We start from the raw sequence: 19,861 nt of genomic DNA on the forward strand, positions 1-19,861 counted from the left end.
GTTTATAGCATTTCTTAATTGCCGATAGTTCCTTTTACTTTCGTCATCACTAGCATTCTTATATTTTCTACGTTCATCCATCAGCTGCAATATATCGTCTGAAACCCAAGGTTTTCTACCAGTTCTCTTTATTCCGCCTAAGTTTGCTTCTGCTGATTTAAGAATTTCCTTTTTAACATTCTCCCATTCTTCTTCTACATTTTCTACCTTATCTTTTTTACTCAGACCTCTTGCGATGTCCTCCTCAAAAATCTTCTTTACCTCCTCTTCCTCAAGCTTCTCTAAATTCCCTAAATTCTCTAAATAGGTGGGAATTTTATTAAAATTCAAGAAAAAGCCAGATTTAAAAAAAAATGTTAGTTTTGATCTCATCATTACCTAAACTATTTCAAATTCTCTGCGAGATTCTAAATATCTGATGCAGTGCCTCGTAACATACTACACAACCAAGAAGAATGTGAATGGTACGCGAAGTTGTCCAGAAATGTAGAGCGTAACAAGAGCAAAATCAAACCGTGAATGTTTGCAGTTATTGGATTATATTTTATGTGACAGTGGAACACTCAATGAAATTATCCTGCTTAAACTCATCGTTGTAAATCACAGCATCTGGTTTCAACTGGCAAAGAATTTAAAAAAATTACTATTATAACAGTAGGGTATTAGTGTTTTATTATTATTTTTTATAACTAGTTTGTACTATGTAGAATATAGTTGTTATTAGACAATACTTACGCTCCGAGAAACGGTAAATAACTAAACTTGTGCCTTCACATGATTGTAATCATTCATAAAAATATAAAATGTAAGACTAAAGTAAAAAAGGAAATACGATTCCTATAAAAATTCAGTTCCTAGGTTAATTAAATGTCTGAAATAAAATAGTTCTGATTTCAAATGCTCTTAAGCGCTTTTTGGGCAAGTGCAAGATAACTTTTGAAACTTTAAAGCCATTTATAAAAAAATTGATTAATTTTTAAAATAAAAATGAATTAACTCCAAATATTGTTGGTTAATATTGATCACAGTTTTAATAAAATGTTTATTCACAAAAAATTACCAAAGTTCGATTATTTACCGATTCTAATTCCAGAAGTAGTTCGTCAGTTGTGCGTTGCTGTCGATGTTAAACCGGCGCGTTTTCTGGTGGTTTGCTATCTGATGTGCACGATTGACTGATGATTGTTGTGTTTTTTGATCCCGGATAAGTCTTATTCTGTTACTTTGTGTCTGTGAATTATGTAAACAGTAGTAGTTTCAGATCTGTAAAGTTATTTTAGTTTGAAATTTAATGAACTTCTGAAAGTGTATTTTGTAACCACCTTACGTCATAACCTGAACAGGTAATTTGTTCAACTTTACCAATTTAGAAAAAATCTTTTGATTGTTTAAAATTTTAGCCGAAAAATGAACTATTAACACATAATTATGTGTACCAAAATGAACCATTTGACATTTTTAATTGCGATTCACTTTCCTTTTATCATTGGAAAACGCGTAGAGCAGTTGGACATTCCTTGTAACTTTGATGTGCCCTTCTATACAAAAGGCCTAACTTAGAAGTTTGCAGTCCAACATTTTTCCAATCTACAATACAAATACAAGATTGTTTTACGACTACAATCTATGTTTTCTAATTTGAAAGAAACGCAGTTATTCAAATTATCGTCTCTTATCCACCAATTGTGTTTGCTTTATATATAGGTTCATAAATAATCTTATCAGATTTATTGATACCTTCTTCACTAATACAAACCAATATATTGTATGCAAAACCCAATGATGCTACTACTACTCGATAGTAGAATAAACTTCATAACACGTAACATGGCAATTACAGTGATAAGTAAGTATGATTTACAGAAGAAATTCTTTCATTTGAGTTAATTTGAAATATAAAAAGAAAACTCTATTCATCCAGTCACACCCTTACCTGATTTTTCATGCTACTACTGGTGAGAGCAGCCAATGTTCATTCACAAGTGGAAACAAAGCAATGGTATAAAAGCTCATGGGATATTACTTGTTGATGGAAAGATTAATTATAGTTAAATCTGAATGTTTAAAAAACAATTCAAATAAACAGTGTATAGGTGTTCAATTAATGGAATTGTCAGTAAAAAGGTTCCTTCAGAAATCAGATGTTTGTGTTATTATTTATGTTAGTAACTATTAGTCAAAATTAATTGATTTTAATGAAATTACTACGATACATACATAGATTGTTGTATTTCATTAGCCGTAGACTGTTCACTCTTTCCCCCTTACCATTATCCTTTCCTGCTCTATCATCTTCCTCTCTCTCTGGGAAATATAATAAGAAAAATTTCTCACCTTGTAACAAATTGAAAAAGGTAGACAGAATATTGTGCCAAGACATGAGAGTTATAAATATTGTTTTTAGTCTGTTGTGTAAGTCAGGTGAAGTGATTGGTGATTATATTTTATTTTCTGAAGTGATGACTGGCATAAAATAATGATCTATGTAACATTCAGGAATATTATTAAAATCAGTCAGTTTTCAGCCAACATTTGGAGAACATAAACATTTTAGTAAAGTTTTAAATTAGGTTGATTTGTTATGATTGACATTACATGCCTTTATTGTGAAAAAATGGGGAATTGAATTACATATGGTTAATTTATATTTTAAGTGTATAATGAAACAGTTGTATGTTCTTATCAAAGTTTAGAATGCATAAACACATAGATTTATAGTAATTATGCCCAAGATGCCTGAAGTAGTATCAGGACTGCTAATAGTACAGCAACAGGAGGTTCTAGGTAACAAGAAGCAAGTCACAATCTATATTCACCCTGTGTATCAGCTAAGCTTTCTGAACTTGGACTAGCGATATATTGTATAATATCATAAATTTGTAGTGTAAATTTAAGTTTTGTAAGCATAGTTTTCTTGCAGATTGGAAGGAGTGTTTTAGGTCCAGTTTAAATGTATACTTTTGCAGCACTAGAATGGGGTGAAACATATACATGCATGTGTCAGATCACTTTGCAGGAAGCATAGTGATTTAAGACTTAACATTGTCTTGGACCATGTAACAGTTTATTTGACTCTCCATCCTCTCTATACTTTCTCACCCAAAATATAACCAAAGGCTAATGAAAACTACATTTGCAAAACATAACTTATTGTAATCGTGTAATCATTAAATTAATTATACAATTGTGTGTAAAAGTATAGGTTATCATTTATCTCTACAGATACTGTTTTTTAGGAACAGACTGGAGAGAGTAGGAGGGATTTAATTTATAAATGATCTTACAGTACTCATTTAAAATGCAGATGCAGTGTGTGAAGTTTGCTGAAAACATTTGTACATCGCTCGAATTGAATTGTTTGATAAATTTAGTTTATCTTCTGGTGAATTCCCTGTTGATTTAAAGAAACAGTTCCGCTTTTTAAAAACGGAGATTGACATAATCCTTGTAACTATTGATCAATTGCTGCCTTGCTATCCATATTTTGTAAAATAATTGAAGAATTAGTCAAAACACGCCTAGTAAATTTCTTAAACAAGAAAGGATACTTTAGTGAAAATCAGTTTGGTTTGTGCGCAAATATGATCACACAGGGAGCATTACTGAGTTTTACAAAGCAAATTTATAATGGAATCACTAAAGCAGAATATTGTGCTGGACTATTTGTTGACTGTATAACGCAGGAGTAACAGGCATTGTATATAAATGGTTTACCTCTTTGCTCTCAGACCGCACGCTATGTACTAGAGCGGGTGCAGAAATTAATGAAGAAGCTGAATTGTTAAATGCACCCTCCCTAGAGGGATCTGTTCTGTCAGGCCCATTGTTTCTATCATTGTTCATAATCAATCTATGCAATGGCTAATTTAAAGGCAATGTAACTGCATTTGCAAATGATACTGGCTTAAGTTACAAGGAAGAATGATCCAAGAATTAAGAAATAATATGCAGAATTATATTAAACTATTGAAAATCTGGTTTACTCATAATTTCATGATAATGAATCCAAAAGCAAAATATATATATTTAATAATAGGCAATCACATATCTTTATATCTTCCCTGATATACCACATTATAGCTTGTCACAGTTTGAACTGCGATTGTCGGACATTAAAGCGGATAAAAGAAATATAATACCTCTGTATTCTATTTGATGGTAATTTAAGTTGGAAAAATTACATCAGTTTCATCAAGTTAAAAATGCTTGGTTACCTAAGAATCTTTTATGGACTCCGAACTCTTAAGAACTCCCTATTTTGCATTTACTAGTTCAAAACTCAAATATGGACTGGTGATTTGGGGAGGTACTTATATAAGTTTAAAATCTCTAATTACACTACAAAAACAATTTATTCAAATTATAATTAATAAGCGTAGAATTGAGCATACACGACCCTTATTTAGACCTTAGGATAGCATCATTTAGGAATATGAATATCTGTAAAGTATGTAAAGTGTTTTTTAACAGAAGTAGTAACGAATGCAGATATGAAAGAAAAGGAACATTAATGAATGTGTTGAATAAATTTTTACTGAGACCTAGATTAATGATCTTTAAAAAAATATTACTCATATTTAGCAATTGGTTGGTTCTTGTGTAATGCAAGACCAAACAAACAAAGAAGGCAAATTGACAAACTTTCAGCTGTGTGTGTAAGATAATTTGTAACTACTATACTCAATACGTATGGTCACATGTGACTTCTTTCTTCCTGAAATGAAAAAAAAACGATAAGTACTATGTTTTGCAATTGTTAAGATATAAAAACAATTGCTTAATGAACTGAACACTGTACTGGGAAGTGTTTACATAATTTTTTTGAAAGTTGGAAAAAGTTCTTGTATAAGGCTTTGGATTTCAGCTTTGTATGCTATATCTGATGGGAATTTCTTCAACCTCATCAAAGAACGCAATGTAAATAGAAATGATTGAAAATTACTCAAACTGTGTGTTCAAGTTTCATATGATTAGGATAAATATGATGTATTTTTTCTAAATGTAAGCTACTTAGTATATTAAGTAGCTTATAAAGACTGTTGTTTCAGAAATGTCAGAACAATTTTATATCTTAATATTAGCTATAATAATTAATGATACAAAATTCATTTTCTGAGCATGCATAGATTAAAATGCATCATTAATCATTCAGGAGCGTGGTAAAGGTTTGAATTTATAGTTATTTAAGGTATTGTTGTTTGTACATTTCAAAATATTATGGTATTAAGATGGGTATAGTCTATGATATGATTAAGGTATGGTCTTTCTTTTCCTTTTGTAAAATTTCAAGGTTGTTGTTAATATTGATGAATTTATGATTTGTATCTTGTGTGAGGTGATTGGCAAATGTAGACTGTATGTTAGTATCGATGGCTTTTAAGTTTTCATTCCATCTTTACTTGAAGCTGCATCCTCTTTGATCATTGTTGGAACAGTGTCTGCGATTAGAGCAGTTGAGTTACATGTTCCAGGCATACTATTTTTTTCATATTTCTCTTCTCTGTATAACTGCTGTTTATTATTTTCTTTGAGTTTTATTTATTTTTTTTAGTATTATATTTTGTTTTGTTGAGCTGTATACTTTATTTTGTTTGATGTTACCTGTGAATAAGCTGTTTATCCATTTGTATTAGTAATTTTTAATGTTGAATTTGAGTTCTTTTGATCTTCAGAAGCACGAGTCGTCTGATCATAAGTCTAATTACAAATAATTTATGCGCGGATAGATTCTTTTAGCTGTGAATGACAGTGTCTTGTCATTATTGATTTTTAGTATATTTTGAATAGTTTTTTTTTACATGTAGAAGTCAAAAAGTTTTTTTTTTATTATTCAACGTGGTGTATTTTATTTGTGTTTTTTAATAGTTGTTTACTTCTTTGAACATAGATTTTTATTGTATTATTTTTACCATGAAAGTGTCAAACATAATTTTTCTATGTACAGTGGAGAAGACTTTTCATTACTAAATTGTGTATATTTTATCTTTTTTTTGTGGAAAATTTTATGTTTTAATACAAAATCCTAGCTTAAATCTATTCTTTGAGTGTGGTTTTGATTGATTTATTTTATTTGTCAGTGGGTTGTAATAAATTACTGATTTTGTTTACTGATTAGTTTGTAGATTATTATTCAGTAATGTAAATTTCTAAGAAAGTCACATCTACTGCTCTGTAACTTTTCATCAGAGGATATATCCCAATAGTGTTGCTTATGTTTTACAAAGAAGCTTATTATAATATTATGGTTCATTTATAAGTGGCTATTTTAAGGTATCATTTATAAGTAATTAATTTTAAATACATATTTTCTATGTGATTTGAGGAATTGTCTATTTGTAGCATCTACAGTGTCAAAGAAATTGATGCTGTAATGATAGACACAAATAAATATTTTCAAGTTATCTAGAGTGTTAAATGTTCTCCATTTTGTTGTAATTCTCATGTATATTTTGAGATTAGCATTTTGTTAGCACTGAAATGTTTCACATGTTTTAGGAAAAACATGTGTTAAATATTTCACTTATTTTATGATTCTTTTTTTTCAGATTGATATTTTAAAAAAATTAATAGAAAATGACTACACTAGATAGACTTCAAATAAGAGGAATAAGAAGTTTTGGAGTTAATGACGATAATAGTGGTCATATTAAATTTGATTCCCCTTTGACATTAATACTGGGCCAAAATGGTTGTGGTAAAACTACTATAATTGAATCTCTGAAATATGCCTGTAGTGGAGATCAGCCTCCTAATTCCAGAAGCGGTAGTAGTGGTGGCAGTGGGTTTGTTCATGATCCAAAAATGTTGAAAGCTACTGAGGTAATTATGTCAGTTTATTTATTTATTATTGTTGTTGAGTAAATCAGTGTGTATTAGAACGTGATAGAGTAAGGTTGTGTTTTAGTCTGCTCCGTGCAGTTATTGTTATTGTTACAGTTTGTAGGATAATATAATGTTGAAATGTTTTACGTGCCTACAACCCCTCTTGACTGAATCAAAGGACTTTAATTAAACTGTATGAAAGAATATCATGCAAAATGTACATCAATCAAATTTATGGGAAATCTTTGAAAAATGGGACAAGAAGAGGCAGTTAGATTTGTGATAATTGTAAAAGTGATAAATCTTGTTCAAATCAAATTCTGCAAATAAACAAGTAAGAAATATCAAACCTAACCTTTAAAGAATTTAGTGAAATAAATGAGAAATGTTTATATTGAACAATTAAAGAGGTATTGAATGAAAATGAAAATTTAAAGAATGAAATCCATCAGTGCTGTGGTTAAGAAAATTAACTTTTTCTTTTACAAGACTGATAAATTTAACTGCATTACAGAAGAAATCAAATTAGAAAAAAAACAAATTAAAAAATAAATGATTTGTTAAACTTGAGAACTCATCTTGAATTGCAGTTATTGGATAGTCAGCGATATATGAGATCTAATAATTTGGATGTTCATGAATTGCCAAAAACCCAAATAAAAATTTTCAAGAAATCGTTTCTTAACGATTTGCCAGGTTCTTACCTGGCAAAAGCACTGAACTTAAGTAATCACAATGAAGGAATAAGCACAATTCATCATTTACTGACGAATAATAAAAATAAGAATGTACCTGGTATTCTGCTCAGTTTTTACTCTTGAAATGTTGATGAAAAAATTGAATGAACAATTACAAGAAACTTCTAGAACTAGAACAGAACTCAAAGGCAAACACCTATTCAATTCAGAACAATGCATATAAACAATCAATTACCTGATTAACGTGTTTTTCTCAGTGATCAGTTCTCTCCCTACTACAAACAATGTTCAAAAGAGACCAAATTGTGGGCCATGGAAATTTTTTTAGGTAACGTGGTGAGATTTACATTTGTAAAAATAAAAACTCAAGTGCTAAAAGAATAACCAATTTTGAAGAATTGAACAAATTAAAACAGGATGCAACAAACACACTTAGTATATAAATTTAGAAATATATTATGTAGTGTTTTAAAGGTTAATTAATTTATTTTTTTATCAGTGCTGATAAAGTTAATGAACTAAAATAAACCACGTTAAATAAATTTAACGTGTTAAAATCGTTTTAACATGTATGAAAATGAATGATATCTGTAATTATGATTCAAGTAAGTTAGTTAGTAAGTAAGTAAGTAATAAAAGTTCTAATACTAACATAATTCACATGAATATTAGAAATTTAGATAGGAATTTTAATTAGTTTGTGTACATGTTGGGAAACAGTAAGGTTATTTATGATGCCATCATCTTGACAGAAAGATAGATATCAGATTACTCAGAATTTATTTATAGCTTGGATGCTTATAAGGTGTTCAATCAATTCAGCAAATTAATGAAATGTGATAGTATCTGTTTTTTCATTAGAGAATATTGTAATTAATAGGCTGATGTTTTGATAGGAACAAATGTCATGTTGTTGATTTGTTCTGTCGATAAAAAGGAATATAAAATATTTAGAATTTATTGATCACTGCTAATGTTGCAGATTTTATTAATATAATTCAGATTCTTTCATGAAAAATAATTTATGTGACAGTAATATGGTCATTACAGGTGATATGAATTTAAATGTAATTTATTGTAATAGTCTTGAGATTAAATATTTAAGCAAATTACAATTACTTGAGTTAAGATTCTTAAAAAAATGTCAAAGGTTTCCAAAATATTAGTCAATCCTGCATTGATCTTGTATTTGTAAACTGTATTAATAAGCCTAACAGTATTGCTGGTTTAATTATAAAAACTTATATATCAGAACATTTTTGTACAGCCTGTCGCATTGTAACAGGAAATATTAAAGATTCTAATGATGATAATTTATTTTCTTGGAGAACAAATTTGAATGAATTAATAGCATATCTTGAACCAGAAAAAATAGGAAATAGTAAATTTTGATGATAATGAAAATATTATTTATATCCCCCCATAAATCAAAGTCAATCAAACCCTGCATTATGAAAGGGTTAATAAATAGGATGCATAAGAAAATGCGATAAAATGCATAGAATATTATTAAAACACTCATTTAATATTGAACTAAAAAAGAAATATTAAAATTATTGGAAAGTATTGAATAATTTAATTAGACAAACAAAAATAAGGTAGCGTCAATCCATTTGAAGTGTCCCAAAAAACCTAAGCTGGTTGCTTGATCGATTCAAAAGAAATTGAAATTTACCTACTTGTTTCCTATATATTACAGGACCTTAAAACTACTTTTTAATTTTTTTTAGAGTTTTACTATGCTAGCCATTTTTGTTACTATGCGCACATCTATTTTTGTGGTTGTAAGGGTTTACAGAAAAAATGGTAACTAAAAAACTATTGATCCTGGAAGGATGTAACGCGTCTTAATCATATTTTCTCAAGGTAAAACATTGTTTCAGTGGTTTATTTACATATCTCTCTTCTTTCTATGAGAAAAGTACCAATAAAATTGAATATTAAAAACTGTGAAATTTCACTTTTGATAATTTTTTCAAGAGGCAGAGATGACATACACAGTGTGAATTAATTTTTTATATGTAGTTTTATGTTAGGAGTTTACATAAATCCATAAATAATATTAATGGTGATATACTTACCCCTAAATTTTTATGAATTTTTGAAAACTAATTTTTTTAAAAGATTCAAACTTTGGCTTCAAATAACTCTGATGGGGCTGGTGATAAAAATCTCAAATTTGCATAACTTGCAGTATTTTTGTAGATGTTTACGGCAAATAAAAATGTTTCTTCTGTATTGTACTGATAAAAAAGTTCTTTCAAAATCAGGTGTGCACATTGTAACAAAAATGGCCACCACAGGTAAATTGTTTAAATAAAAAATTTAATAGAAATAGTCTTAAGGTTGTGAGACACGTAGGAAACAAGTGGGTAAGTTTTAATTTTTTTGAATTGGTCAAGCAACCACCCCTTGGGTCACTTCAAATGAATTGACCCAGTACTATAAAAATAAATTAATCAAATAAAGATAATAGTAAAATGACATTTCATGGAAATATATTAAAGAAATTCTGGACATTAAACTGGATGTTACGGCCCATCAAGTTGATTCAGCAATACTAAGTAGGGTTTTTGCTAATGTGAGTAAAAGCCATGCCAATAAAATTGAAATAAGTAAACACTACCATGATGATCAGCGATTTCCCAGTTTCCTACCTAAGAATCAGCTCTGTCAATCTTCTTTTTTCTTTTATCCAAGAACTTTTTTGCTATGGGAGATGAAGGATGTTTCCACACTAAACTTTGTTGCTTACTTTTGGGTTCAAAGTGAAGGACTCATGTCTCATCAGTGGTTATTATTTGTGTAAGAAATGAGTCTCCTTTATCTTTGTAATGTTCCTAAAGCTTCTGGGAAATTTTCAAATGATTCTCTTTATGGATGCTAGTCAATTGGCATGGAACCCAGCAAGCACAGTCTTTTCAAAAATTTAAATAATCGTGGATGATTGAAAATGCTGAGCCATCGCTTATTTCAACTCACTTTCAATGTCATCAACTGTAATTCATTGATTATCGAGAATAATTTGTTTAACCGATTCAATATTGTCGTTAGTCTTCGAAGTGGAAGGAAGGCCTACCGTGTTGCTGTTCATCACAGAGAGAAATCGTACCATTTTTAAAGTGATCAGTCCATTTGCAGATCTTATTTCCACTCAAACAACAACCTCCATATTGCTGCTGCATTCAACGAGTAATCTACTGGAGCAGAGTCCCCACGACCTCATTGCACCCAGGGAACCTTCTAGGCTCTGACGACCCCTTCTTCTACATTTGTGAGACTCCCCCCAGATGTACAGCTCCTCCATGATTTTCCTAGCAAACCTTGCTACAGCTGTCCAGTTTTCCTTGCTTTCCAATATGATCTGCTGCAGTTCCTCTGGGAGGAACATTTTCCTTTTATCTATGGTGTCCAATATTTTCCTCCTTGCACATCCTCAAATTGAGGGATGCAAAAGAAGATGTGATATGCTGTCTCTTCCTCGTCTACGCACACTGGACGACTAGTGTGGAGTGATTTAGCTTAAACTAAAAAGGTATTCTCTGAATCCCCCATGGCCCACTAGAAACTGTGTGAGAGTAATCCAGTGAGCCATGGGCCCTCTTGCACCAACTTCTCAGGTCCCCAATTATGTGGTGTGTTCATCAGCCTCTATCACTAGTGTCCCACCGCATTTGCCATTCTCTCCTCATTTCTTTCATAATGGAGCTAGCCACTGTCCTTTTTTCCACAGGTGTTGACTCCTGTTGCTCTTTAATATTCTTTCTGCAGATGATATCCAGATCGACAGGTAATATTCTCGCCAACACTTAGACTGCCTCTCAAGAAACCATGCGATATGCAGCTGTAATATGGAGGCAGCTCCTGTGTATTGATTCGAGAGCACCTCTATGTATGGCATATCCAGGGGGTTCCGCTCCCTGGGAACCCTTGACACATTCATATCTTCATGTCTGTGAGAATATTAAGTGTTTTACAGATATCATTAAAGAAAAAAAAATTAGTAATTTTACTTATAACAGAAATATAATGAAGTAAAAGGATTAATACATTTACATATTATATATGTACATCATTGGTGCCAAGAAACATGGTGATTGTATACTTATTTATTTTTATAAAATTTGAAAAATCTTACGTGTACAATAGTTTTTTTTTTAACAAAATGTAAAAAAATAATAATTATAATAAACATATAACAACGTACTGTTTGTAGTACACAATACAATTTATTTTACAGTTGTTAGTTCAATTTTTTTCTGCTAGATGAAAGCGCTTCATTCAAAATAAAAATGTCAGCATATACCACAGACATACAAACTGATACACCATCTTTTTCTATTGGAAAGAAATGTAAATTTTTTAATCATCATTGATACTTTGGAATAAATTACATGTAGGCATTCCACTCTTCATTTTTCTAGTATTTTTTGGCATCTGGTAAAAAAAAATTAATTTCAGAAATAATTACAGGTGGCACAGAGTAACGGGAAAATTTTAAAGAAAAAATGAAGTAAAGTTATTAAACTTTATTTGATGTTGAAATAAGTTCTTCAAGAATGGAAATTTCAATATACATTATTTTTTAAAATTACTTCACTTAATTGCTGTCTATTTTTGCATACACATACTGTAAGTCGATTATTGAAAATTTTACATAACACGGCACAATGTGTTGTTCGGGATGTTGGCGATTTCCTTTTCAATATGAGTTTTCAGCTGGCCAAGGTTTCTTGGTCTAGTCTGGTACACAACGCTTTTCAGATGTCCCCATAAAAAGAAGTCACATATTGAAATGTCTGAAGACTGAGGCAGTCAAACGATTTTAGCAGTCCTTGAAATTATTTGACCCCCAAGCAAACGTCTCATTGCTGCCATAGACGTTTGGGCAGTGTGTGAGGTGGCTGTATCCTGTTAAAACCAGGATTGCTGAAGGTCAAGATTTGGAAGACAATGGAGCCTAGGAGCAAAAAATGCCTCTTAGCATGTCGACATAATGTTGAGACATTACAGTGACGGCAGAGCCCCCTTCATCTTCAAAGAAGTAATAAGAGCCTATCACCCCATGATACAAAACTACACACCATACAGTAATTTTAGCACTGCGTGTTTAATCCTGGTGAAGCTGTGCAGGGTTTGTTTGTGTCCAGTAACAGAATTTCTGCTTATTAACATATCCACTTAAAATCAGCTTCATCTGACATCCAAGGATTTTATATAAAGTTAGTGTTCTCATTGATTTTAGACAATAATTTTTCACAAAATTGCAGACATAATACACAATCGTTAGGCTTCAGTTCTTAGACAGTTTTATCTTGTAAGGATGAAATTTTATATTATGGAGTATTCTTTGCATGCTTTGACATTCGAGCAGCAATAACAAGGCAGTTTTCTGCATTGTAGAAAACATGCCCACCAGGTTTTTTTTTTTCAAAGCTGAACCAGTCTCTTCAAAGTTACAAACCCAAGTTTTGATTGCGTATGAAGAAGGAATTTGACTGCGGAGCGGTATCGCCGAAACACTTAATGCAATTGTCATACTTTCACCATGTCAGTAAAACGCCTGTACGGCAATTGCATACTCTACACCATACCACTGCTCCATCGTAACTAAATGTTCATTACTGCTTACAATTTAATGTCTTTCTCCCACTTACAGTTCACCTACAAGGCTGCCAACATCAAATTCAAAATTTTCTGTTTCTCTGCGCCACCCTGTACAAAATTATGAAAACTTAAATTCTTGTAAGTTAAGTGGTTAATTTATAAAAATATACTTAAGCATTTTTCTAACATTTTACTTTAATTATGTACTTTTATTATTACTTTATCATTTTTTTTGTGACAGGTATCAGCTCAGGTTAAATTAAGGATAAATGATATAAATGGTAAAAAGGCAACTGTTGTTCGTTCAATGAAGAATACTCAGAAATTAAAAAAGGTTGAATTTAAATCATCTGATTCCACAATAACATGTGTAAATAGTTTTGGAAAAGTAAGTATATATGTTTTAGATGTGGATGAAGGATTTATGATGGCATTTTGAATTTTTGTTACTCTAGGGACTGTAAGTCACCTACGAATTAATACATTATGCAACATTATTACCTTGACAAAATATATATAATAAAGTATATACAGTAATATAAAGTATACAGTATTACCTTGAAAAAAGTAAAAAAAAATTAATTATAGTTAAATTTGATGAAATAGTATAAAAATTTGTTCATATAATGGCCTTTTTTTTATGTTTTCTTGAACTTTTACAAGAGTGGTCTGAAAAGTTCTTGGCCTTGTGTATAGATAACAGCATTAGTTGCATGATTTGTTGCCTGCATATTGGTACAACTGTTAGAAGGCACCATGTGAAATTGCAAGTCACTCAATCTAGGAGTTGGCTGTAGGCAGTCATCTGAATCAATTTTTGGTGTATATGTTGTTGGAAAAGGAAAAAATGCAGCGATCAAATTCTTTGTAAAAGGAGTTTTGACCCGACCAAAATTCATTCCAGGATTATTAATGTTGGTGAATCTTCAATTTCCATCGTGAAGAAATGAGTGGCCAAGTTTAAATGTGATCGTGAAATCGTCCAAGATGATCCATGTGAAGGACATTCAAAAAGTGCAACCACTCTGGAAATCATTGAAAAAGTGCATGATATAATTTTGGAAGATCAGCATACATAGGTGCATGAAATTGCCAAGACTGTAAGAATTTCAAAAGAATGCCTCTGTTGCATGTTGTATGAAGGATTGCACATAATAAAACTTTGTGAAATATAGGTACCACATGTGCTCACAGCAGTTCAAGAATGCATTTGCACATTCTAAATAGTGCATTTGCATTCTGAACAATGCTTGATGCGTTTTACAAATAAGCAAGAGTGATTTTCTGCATTGATATGTGACAATGGATGAAATGTGAATTCACCATTACACACTAGATCAGAACAGCAATCTGTGCAATGGACATGAAATTGCCAAGACTGTAAGAATTTCAAAAGAATGCCTCTGTTGCATGTTGTATGAAGGATTGCACATAATAAAACTTTGTGAAATATAGGTACCACATGTGCTCACAGCAGTTCAAGAATGCATTTGCACATTCTAAATAGTGCATTTGCATTCTGAACAATGCTTGATGCGTTTTACAAATAAGCAAGAGTGATTTTCTGCATTGATATGTGACAATGGATGAAATGTGAATTCACCATTACACACTAGATCAGAACAGCAATCTGTGCAATGGACAGAAGCCAGTTCTTCATCTCGGAAGAAGACGAACATGGTGCCATCTGTGTGAAAGGTTTTGTGGGATGCGAAAGGAATTCTGTTAATCAGTTATCTTGAAAAAAGTAAAACAACAGCTGGGAAATAATATTCAAACAAAACTGGATGCAAAAATTTGTGAAAACTGACCCGGTTTGCAAAAGAAAAAATCATCTTCCATTAAGATGATATGATGCACCTGCTCACATAAGTGTCTTGGCAATGGGAAAATTGAGGGATTTGCACTATGTAGTGCTTGAACATCCACTCTAATCACCAGATTTGGTTCCCTCGGACTTCCTCTCTTCCTAAAACTCAAAGTCTTTCTCGTTAGTCAGCGTCTTTCATCCAATCAAGAAGTGATTGTGGCTGTAGACAGGTATTTTGGAGCACTTCCAGAGGAACACTACAGAGATGGGATAAGGTGCTGAAACGCCGTTAGATGAAATGTATTAATAGCCAAATAGATTATGTTTAAAAATCATTTTTTGAAAACAAATTCTCATTTTCAGTATCAGGTTGAGAACTTTTTAGACCATTTCTTGTATTAGTCTGCCATCCAAATGGCTGACATCTTGTTTAGTTTTTGCGCCGGAATTACAGATAAAATACTACAGAAATATGTATAGTATTACTGTTCAATATAATTTTAAGTCTGGAAAAACTGGCTAGGTTGATAGCTGTGAATGACAACACATTTATAGATTTATTACTGTACAAAACAGATAAAAAACTCAGTGAAAACCTGAAACAAGTAGACCACACTAGTGTTTACAAATACTAGAAAAAGAAAATTGGAGTAGAATTAATTTAATTTGTTTATAAGTAAGTCTCCTAAAGTTTTACAAAATAAACTATTCCATTTGTAGAAATTGTAAAATTGAACAGGTAGAATTATTTAGCTTTGAAGATAAAAACATCAAATCAGAAAAAATTGTTTCTATGAAGAGGTTTGCCAAATGCTCATAAAAATAAATCACAAGTTTAAGGATGTTAAAAAAAATAATAAGTGACCTTTTTGCATTGTATACCAATGGTGTAGTTGATATACTCAATGACATGTTTAGTTGAGACTATGAGTAGCATACACCATGACTTTCTTATGGGAGTTTACAACTATTACTCTCAGTAAAAAATTCTATTTAGTTATCGGCAGTTCATCACACCATCGCCTAAGTTATTGATGTAATTTCAACATGTTTTTTTATAACCCATAATAAACAGAAATTTTCAAATTGTTAACAAATTTCAGTTCTGTGATAAAATATCTGAAATATTGCCAAATAATGTGTACAAATGTAGATTAATAGTGATATAAGGTTTCTCTGACTGCAGACTTACCTGATTCTTTTTTCATTTAGATTATTAATTAATTTTCAAAAAAAAAGAACCTTCCAGGTGCTGTATTAATACAAGATACTGATTAGTTTTTTTCACTTTGCGTGCATTTATATTCCATAATGCACTTTTATATATGTGCGGAATATACTTACATTAGAAATGTTATACTAATTATTCAAAATATTTACTTTCCACTAAATTTTTATGGCATAATGTCTGAACATTTACTAACTGTATTACCATTGTCATAACTTTCAGACTCTTCGTCGTTCAGGTGAATTATTAAAGGTTCTATATCGTCTTGCAGGTTGTCCGATATTGCCACATATTTTTTTTTTTCATGTGATTACAGTAATTTTTCCATTGTGAAATGCTTACTGTAGCAAATGTCCTGGTTATTAGTGTTCGTACATCATCCATTTTAATTGTGTAGTTACACTTAGCCACAAACCTTTTAATCTGACTCCATATGAGCTCATAGGATTAAGTTTGTATTGATATAGTGGTAAAAAAAACTATCATTTTTTCTCCTTGGCCATTTCGTCAGTAACACAAGTTTGAAATCTATCTGTAACTTTGTAAGAAATTCTTTTTTCAGAACATCTTCTGGTTAACTGATTCATTGATTCCTTTTGATGTAAGCCACTCGGTAATGTAATCCTTCTTTGGAGCAGTAGTAGGAATCTTTTCTTTCTTCTTTAATTGTTATGGGGTATTAACAATAACATTTCCTTCGGGAAGTACTGCTATAAAGTTATCTATCATCCTTTTTTTAAAACATGAGCTCTGCATTTCTTCATGATAGTCAGTACTTGACTGTTTGGCCAGGAAAATTAAATCGCTGCCTTCAAGAAATCTTTCTTCTCCGCTGGCATGGGCTACAAAAAATCGAGGTCTTTTGGAACAGTTTTCAGTCCAGTCTATAATCCTGCTAAAAAATTCATCTTTTGGTGTTTTAATTGTGTCATCTTATGTATGACATACATGCACCTAAGGTTAAGGTTCATCCAAATATACTATCCTTCCCTCTTCCCTATATTTTTTAATGTCTCTTAAATATGAATGCTGCCAGCAAGTTATGTCATCACATTCAATCATCACAGATGTTCAATTCCTTTTTCCAAAAACAATTTCAATATATTTCACTAATTGATAGAAAGTCCCTAAACTGAAGTTAGAAAGATTTCTGTCATTATTTACTACTGCTAGAACCTGTAAATGGTTGGGGGTTGGTTTTCTATAAAATAATTGTAAATTTCCTTATTATGGTACTCATTACAAAGTCATTGTGTTTAACTTTACGGCTAGTTTTATAAACAATTTTTTCCTTGGTGTGTTTACTCTGTTTGTTTTTCACTCATTTAGAATTTTAAACACAGCCCGGCTAGATTTAGTTGCCCACAAGTTTTCTCAACTATAGAAGTAAAACTGTCTTGAGGATTTGTTTTTAAGAAATAATCATAAACAATAGCTAGAGTTTACCTTTCCCCACACTTAAAATTTTCTATTTTATGTGTACTTACGTTGGCTGAACTCATTTCAGCTAAAAATAAATTTAAAAAATGAAACTAAATATTTGACATAAATGGATTAAACGATTTTTAAAGAACAGGTTATGCGATAAACTTGTGCAGTATGTGAAATCGCACAGTTGTGATTTCACATACCATATAATAATGAATATGTAAACTTTGCATCTGGTTGCAGCAAAATACAATAGCTGAATAAATGTTATTTTTTTTTTTTTTGTCTTCAGTCACCTGACTGGTTTGATGCAGCTCTACAAGATTCCCTATCTAGTGCTAGTCGTTTCATTTCAGTATACCCTCTACATCCTACATCCCTCACAATTTGTTTTACATATTCCAAACGTGGCCTGCCTACACAATTTTTCCCTTCTACCTGTCCTTACAATATTAAAGCAACTATTCCAGGATGCCTTAGTATGTGGCCTATAAGTCTGTCTCTTCTTTTAACTATATTTTTCCAAATGCTTCTTTCTTCATCTATTTGCCGCAATACCTCTTCATTTGTCACTTTATCCACCCGTCTGATTTTTAACATTCTCCTGTAGCACCGCATTTCAAAAGCTTCTAATCTTTTCTTCTCAGATACTCCGATCGTCCAAGTTTCACTTCCATATAAAGCGACACTCCAAACATACACTTTCAAAAATCTTTACCTGACATTTAAATTAATTTTTGATGTAAACAAATTATATTTCTTACTGAAGGCTCGTTTAGCTTGTGCTATTCGGCATTTTATATCGCTCCTGCTTCGTCCATCTTTAGTAATTCTACTTCCCAAATAACAAAATTCTTCTACCTCCATAATCTTTTCTCCTCATATTTTCACATTCAGTAGACCATCTTTGTTATTTCTACTACATTTCATTACTTTTGTTTTGTTCTTGTTTATTTTCATGCGATAGTTCTTGCGTAGGACTTCATCTATGCCGTTCATTGTTTCTTCTAAATCCTTTTTACTCTCGGCTAGAATTACTATATCATCAGCAAATCGTAGCATCTTTATCTTTTCACCTTGTACTGTTACTCCGAATCTAAATTGTTCTTTAACATCATTAACTGCTAGTTCCAGGTAAAGATTAAAAAGTAACGGAGACAGGGAACACCCTTGTCGGACTCCCTTTCTTATTACGGCTTCTTTCTTATGCTCTTCAATTGTTGCTGTTGCTGTTTGGTTCCTGTACATGTTAGCAATTGTTCTTCAGTCTCTGTATTTGAATCCTATTTTTTTTAAAATGCTGAACATTTTATTCCAGTCTACATTATCTAATGCCTTTTCTAGGTTATAAACGCCAAGTATTTTGGTTTATTTTATCATTAAAAAATAATAATGTAAACAAAAAAATAAAAAATTCTTTCTAAATAAATTAATAACGACGAAGTATTCTTATAAACAGACTTTATTAGCATCGCTACATAGTGTATATAACTAAAAATACTACACTTAAAAACAGAATAAAAGAATAAACATGTATATTACATGTTTATTCTTTATTATATATTCTTACTATATTACATATTATAAGAATAAACAGGCCTAAAATTGCTTCCCTTGTCCCTATACTTTTCCTGAAACCAAATTGGTCTTCTCCTTACACTTCCTCCACTCTCCTCTCAATTCTTCTGTATAGAATTCTAGTTAAGTTTTTTGATGCATGACTAGTTAAACTAATTGTTCTGTATTCTTCACATTTATCTGCCCCTGCTTTCTTTGGTATCATTACTATAACACTTTTTTTGAAGTCTGATGGAAATTCCCCGTTTTCATAAATATTACATACCAGTTTCCTCACCTGCACTGCGCAGTAATTCTACAGGTATTCCGTCTATTCCAGGAGCCTTTCTGCCATTTTAATCTTTTAATGCTCTCTTAAATTCAGATCTCAGTATTGTTTCTTCCATTTCATCCTCCTCAACTTCCTCTTCTTCCTCTATAACACCATTTTCTAATTCATTTCCTCCGTATAACTCTTCAATATATTCCACCCATCTATCGACTTTACCTTTCGTATTATATATTGGTGTACCATCTTTGTTTAACACATTATTAGATTTTAATTTATTTACCTCAAAATTTTCCTTAACTTTCCTGTATTCTCCGTCTATTTTACCAATGTTCATTTCTCTTTCCACTTCTGAACACTTTTCTTTAATCCACTCTTCTTTCGCCAGTTTGCACTTTCTGTTTATAGCATTTCTTAATTGC

General features: G+C 31.3%; 1 protein-coding gene across 2 annotated transcripts in view; it reads left to right on the forward strand.

The window, feature by feature from the left end:
* The first annotated feature begins 1,108 nt into the window (after window positions 1–1,108).
* Window positions 1,109–19,861, forward strand: part of rad50 (DNA repair protein rad50) — a 111,702-nt gene continuing 92,949 nt past the window's right edge. For both annotated transcript variants that reach the window (XM_075376780.1, XM_075376781.1), the window contains exons 1-3: window positions 1,109–1,343; window positions 6,546–6,819; window positions 13,369–13,515. In XM_075376780.1, the coding sequence (XP_075232895.1) occupies window positions 6,574–6,819; window positions 13,369–13,515 (393 nt within the window). In that variant the 5' untranslated portion in view covers window positions 1,109–1,343; window positions 6,546–6,573. The remainder of the gene's footprint in view (window positions 1,344–6,545; window positions 6,820–13,368; window positions 13,516–19,861) is intronic.

The sequence above is a fragment of the Lycorma delicatula genome, chromosome 10, assembly GCF_047948215.1.
Source record: "Lycorma delicatula isolate Av1 chromosome 10, ASM4794821v1, whole genome shotgun sequence".
NCBI lineage: Eukaryota > Metazoa > Arthropoda > Insecta > Hemiptera > Fulgoridae > Lycorma > Lycorma delicatula.